Source organism: Lottia gigantea, assembly GCF_000327385.1.
Source record: "Lottia gigantea unplaced genomic scaffold LOTGIsca_1, whole genome shotgun sequence".
NCBI lineage: Eukaryota > Metazoa > Mollusca > Gastropoda > Lottiidae > Lottia > Lottia gigantea.
Genome location: NW_008706746.1, coordinates 6,694,250 through 6,700,332, shown reverse-complemented (window position 1 = coordinate 6,700,332; position 6,083 = coordinate 6,694,250). Strand labels below are relative to the sequence as shown.

Below are 6,083 nucleotides of genomic sequence, written 5' to 3'. Positions count from 1 at the left end.
ACGATTAAGCGGTTGATTGGCTGGTTTGAAAATCATATGACATAGATACATATTATATACCTCAAGTCTTCGAAGTTTACCCTATCGATATTTGCGATATCAGCATCCGCTGGAAGCGAACGTTAACTTGTCATCTACCTACCTACCTCGTTTACCCTAGAAATTGTCATCTACCAACAAATACCTTGTCTTCAATATAAGCTTACAAACATCGTAATCTAATCTATACGAAGCACACCTGTTGAAGAGGTGATGTTGCAAGTGTTTTAGACCCCAGAAGGCACAAGACCTAAAGTTTTATTATATACCCATTCACCAAGACATCTTAATGTTAAAGCATCGTAGTCTATCCTTAATTTGTTGGCAAACATTTCAGGTCGTTTGACCAGGGTCGGTAGATCTCGGATACCAAATATACAATAAGCTCTATATCTCCTCCCGTAGCATTCTGATGGTGTCCAAGATACGTATACAGCAAGGAATGGTTTCATTTCATCACCAACTACAAAACAGAAAACATAAAGCAATGACAAAAAAAAAATGCTCTTATCGGGTTTTGGGGGGCAGAGCGAAAATGACAGGTGTCTCTTCAAAGACCACAACACAATTAAACAGTATGCTCTATACGGCAGCTATCAGAAAAAAATAAATGGACGAAAAGCACAGACATTTTGTGTTTTTTTTAGAATAAAAACGCGAGTATTTCAAAGGACACATAAACAAAATTTTGCGATGATAAACAACGTTTTTATACGCCCACATGTAAATGTGGACGTATATTGCCGTCGCCCCTGTCCGCCCGCCCGTCCGTCCGTCCGTCCACATTTGTTGTATGTACGATAGAGGCTACAGTTTGTATCTGATCTTGATGAAACTTGGTATGCATGTATATATTGATGAGATCTCGGTCAGGTTTGAATTTGGTCATAATCAGATGAACGGTTTTGGAGTTATTGCCCTTGACTTAGTAAAAACGCATTAAATTTGGCTTGTATGCATGCTTAAGGCTGCAATTTTTATCCGATCTTGATGAAACTTAGTATGCATGTATATATTGATGAGATCTTGGTCAAGTTTAAAATTGGTAATAATCGGATATACGGTTTCAGAGTTATTGCCCTTGACTAAGTAAAAACGCGTTAAATTTGGCTTGTATGCACGATAAAGGCTACAGTTTTTATCTGATCTTGATGAAACTTGGTATGCATGTATATATCGATGATATCTCGGTCAAGTTCGAAATTGGTAAAAATCGGAATAAACGTTTCAGAGTTATTGCCTTAGTTAAAACGCGTTAAATTTGGCTTGTATGCACGATAAAGGCTGCAATTTTTATCCAATCTTGATCTCAACAATAGATATAGACAAGATCTCAGTCTAGTTGAAATTGGTAACGATCAGGTGAACGGTTTTAGAGTTATTGTCCTTGAATTAATTCAATGCGCCTAATTTAGCTTGTAGGCCTGATAGAGACTACATTTTTTATACGATCTTGATGAAACTTGGTATGAGATCCAAGTAAAGCTTGAAATTAGTAACAAACGGATGATTGGTTTCACATATTACAGACTACAGACTACAGACTACAGACTTTGTTATCATTTCTGACAGCTGGTAGTGGGCGTATGTTACCTTGCCTGGCAAGTTATCTTTAAATTTCTGCATTACGTTAAATATGCTGTGATGTTGAAAAAGACAATAGCGAGTTATTATAACTAAACCAAGTACCCACGATTCAAACTGCGAAACGAAATCCAAAATCCATAACATTTTGGCGAAACATTGGTAGCAGCTAATGAGCTTTCACATGAGGAAGTATTTCTATCATAAGAAATTTCATTTCATTTCAATTTCATAATGAAAAGTGGTATCACGTAATATAATGTTCTTTGTGTGATATATGACGTAATAAATCCTCCTTAAATAGTGCTTAAACGTCTTTCAAGGCCTTAAATGTAGATTACTATAAAGTTTATGACAAGTATGGAGCAAATTGATCAACACAAGTCCAAAGTAATAGTTAAGAATGTGAACTAAACTAAACTAAACTAAACTATTTTACTGATAAGGAGGTCTAGATTTTACTGATAAGGAGGGCTAGATTTTACTGATAAGGAGGTCTAGATTTAATAACGATTGTCGAGTGTATACGTACCTGAATTACTTCCTGGAGCATGTAACTTTAAATTATAGTTTAAAGTTGCCCAGTAGTATTCGTCTGGGGAATACACGTCACGGCACCATTTCAGTATGTCACGTGCTTTCTTATTATTTATAACGTAATCCACAAATTGGCGGGAAAATATACCATACGCACTACCTTTATAAATAGTAACATTGTAGGGTGGTGGAGGGGTTTTCTCGTCAGTACGACTCACTCGCCGACGACCCGGGTGTCCGGAATCTGGTACAACAATGAATTTTGTTTTGAAGCGATTTTCAAATACTTTTTCTCCTTTGTCGATATTATTTAAGTGTTTCAAATTTTTCAAAATAGCGACGATTTCTGCGTTAGTTTTTAGCGGGAATTGTTGTCCGGGGATGTTGAGTAGATATTTCCAGGGTTTGCCCTGGTTTAAATGATCCTTCATACAGTTAAGATCAGCCTGAAGACGAGAGAAGCCCGCATACGTCACATTTTCAGTTTTTGATACTATAAATACATTCTCGAAACAATCGGCTAATTTCTGAACTGACTCGTGATAGCTGGGAGGGGAAAATCCATCCACATGGACACAATAATAGTTCTGTGGTCTGTATATAGCTCTGAGTAAAAATTCCGCTTGGATGAAATCTGTATGGAGTAAAATATTATAAGCGATGGGAAAGTTGCGTTCTTCTTCACTTATTGAATAGTCATCATATCCGTAAACTTTTCGAAATTCTGAACAATTCAAATTTTGAATTGATGGCATATACCGTACTTTCGCTTTTACTGCCCTTATAGTTTCGTTCTTGTTTCCATGAATAAAAGCAGAACAGTTCCAGTCGGTTACTCGGAATGAGTGATTTACAGAGGTCCTGGCTTGAGAATGTATTCCAGCTAGGCCGATATCTAATACGGTCCATGATTTTATCTTGGAGCTTCTAAAATCAACAAATGAATAAATTGCGAACCCAATAAACCCAAGGGTAATAAATATCGTCCGAAAAAAGAACTTTTTAATCGCAGATAACATGTTGTCTTTTTCCAATTCCTACTATCAGATTTGAATAATTGTTTGGTAGAGTTGAACAAAGTTTAAAATTCTTAATGTGATTTTGTCGAAACGTTGTTGGTATCAAATAATTCAACGTAGCACAATAATCATATACCGGTATTCATTATTTATTTTATTTATCATAGCCAGTCTAGACAGTTTTTCAACTTTTAATAGTTATCTTTGAGTATCCGTTCTATATATTTCAGGTTTTCCATATTAAATTATTATAAGTGAAGCTCCAATGTAATCCACGGACCAGCTGGTAAACAAACTCCTCGTTAATCTCAATTGTTTTCCTTGTTAAATATGATTCTTTCTTTATTTTTTGAAATAATAAAAAATTGAAATATTACATAGAATTAACAGTTCGTCAAGATTCTACCAACACAATATTTCACATCAATAAATTTAATTTGTTTAAAATAATGACTATTTGACAAAACATTATACTGACGTTAAATCATCTATTAGGTCCAATTGTTTGATCTATTAAATGTTCTATGATACGCTGTAGCCCAACTGGAAAATACATCGATTCTAAAACTATGTGAATATGCATTTCCTTTTATCACTAGTAACAGCTGGGTACATGGATTAGGCCTGCACCGTTTTTACAAGACGTTTGCATCAATACGTTTCAAGGTCCTTTAAAGAAAACTACCTCTTAGGATGACCAAAAATTATTTAACTTGTTCAAAATTAGTAAATATTTTTGATTGGCTTTAACTGTACAACAGAATCTCTGTATACTCCAATATATCCATAACAATATTTCATTATCCATAAAATTAAAGGTAATTATTGAAAATGCGAAATAATTTTAAACGTTTTTCAATAATTACTTAAGTAAAAATGGGTTCCCTTATTATCATTTATGAAAATGAAAATGCTAATAGATATATGAATAGAAAGTAGAGGTGTTCTAATGACATGGAAAAATACCAGTTTGTCTCACAATAATTAATTCATAATCAGCTAAAAAAGAAGAGAATTACCAGCAGAATTCCAATGAGTGACCGATCTAGCAAGGTCAGACATTTGTTTTTTTGTTTATCCAGACTGTACATACATGAGCATTTATGATTGGTTAAAACTCTTAATTATATGCAATAAGAACATAATGATATGATTAAGAATACATGATAATTCATTAGAAACACCAATGAATCAAATAGTTTGCTTAATTTGACACTAAAAAATAAGGAAACCACCTTTAATTAAATGATTTAAGATATAACTGTTGTAAAGTTTTTACAAAATGTAAGTCCACTGATGAATATATATACCATTAATCTTAATGGCCACGTTTGGAAATTTAAATTTCATTTTTTAACTATGAGAAATCGGAATATTAGTTGCATAAATATTATACATCAATATATTATACAATATATCAATTATCGATATAGATATTTCCTGTGTCAGCTGATAGAGTTGAATTTTAGATATACGATGAATTTTTTCAGAATTCAACAGAAATGCACCCTGTACTGCAAAAGTTTTCAACCTTTTACCCCTCTCGAGGTCCATCTGCATTAATATAATATAGCAACCGACGAGAATCTAGTATGAACAATGAATACGATATCTTATAAATATATCTGCACAATTAATGGTACCACCTGTTCATAAGTTTAATCTGATTCGTACTTTTTGTAATAGCCATGCTTCCGGTCATGGCCTCCAGTGTTGTCATGAATTCAAATAGTAAAGATAGCTTGCCAGGCAAGGTAATATACGCCCACTGATAGCTTTGTTTGAAATTGAATATTTGTTAGAAAATAGCAAACATAGACACCAGGAAATATTCAACTTATACCCAAATCCATCACAAACTGTGCCATCACAAGTTAAAAATCAAACACATTTGTAAGAATAACGGCAATAACTTGTATTTTATATTTCAAAAGGTTTAGTTCTGATTGTGATCAATTTCATCAAGTTGTCAAATTTGTTTTAGACTTGTGCTTTGTAGAATAAAAATTACGTGTTTTACAAGATTTTTGATCAGATTTATCCTTGGGTGATTTCAATAAGTCTGTCATGAATTGTGTATTTTCAGATTATATTCAAGCAAATTAGGTTGAAATATTTTTTTTAAAGTTTTATGTATCGAGTTTATGACAGGTGGGAGTTGCTAATATTTACCACCTTTTTTCTCCTGTTGAATTTAATCTTTTTATATCCTTACATTTTTTTTCTCGAAGATTTGATTAGTTTGCATGAAATACAATGGATTTGTAAGTATACTTGATTGCAGCTGTCTTGGCTAATAAGGACAAGAAAAGAATTGAATTTTACTATTATGACAGTTTATCCATTAGCAATAATTCTATAAATAATTACTGCTCAATGTGCCACAGGAATAAGAAAAAATGTGATAAATTAACAAAGTTTTAATTCAAATAATAAAATAAACTAAAATAAATACAAAGCACTGTGTAAAAACAACAGTTATAAAAATAATAATATGTACTCTAACACAAATCTATGAAATATACTTATGATCATGCGACTACTTAGGACTGGGCAAAAATAATCAATATATAATTTTGATTATCGAATTTTGTGAATGATTAAAAGTCAGTTAACTTTGTTTTTTTCAACATGATCTGCTACATGGTAATTGGACAAGTCACATCAGATTATATGTGATGATTATATATTTTAGAAATTCTATGAACCAGATATCAATAAATGACAAATTTATACAACCATATACATCAATAGACGGAAATCAAAAGATTTCTTCATTAAAATTTTTGATCAGTAGCCTGTTTTCAATAATCGATTTCAATTTGGTAATTGATTCTTGACCTCAGTTTATTGTCAAAGTTGAAGTTGAAATGTTCGAAATGTAATCATATATCTTTTCAATTT

General features: G+C 32.5%; 1 protein-coding gene across 1 annotated transcript; it reads right to left on the bottom strand.

Annotated features, from left to right (window-relative positions):
* Positions 1-266: 266 nt before the first annotated feature.
* On the bottom strand, positions 267-2,915 carry LOTGIDRAFT_103000 (hypothetical protein; the record flags this gene model as incomplete). Its single annotated transcript, XM_009045821.1, has 2 exons — positions 267-502; positions 2,156-2,915. The coding sequence occupies 2 exons, from the start codon at positions 2,913-2,915 to the stop codon at positions 267-269; spliced, it is 996 nt and encodes a 331-aa protein (XP_009044069.1).
* Positions 2,916-6,083: the final 3,168 nt, after the last annotated feature.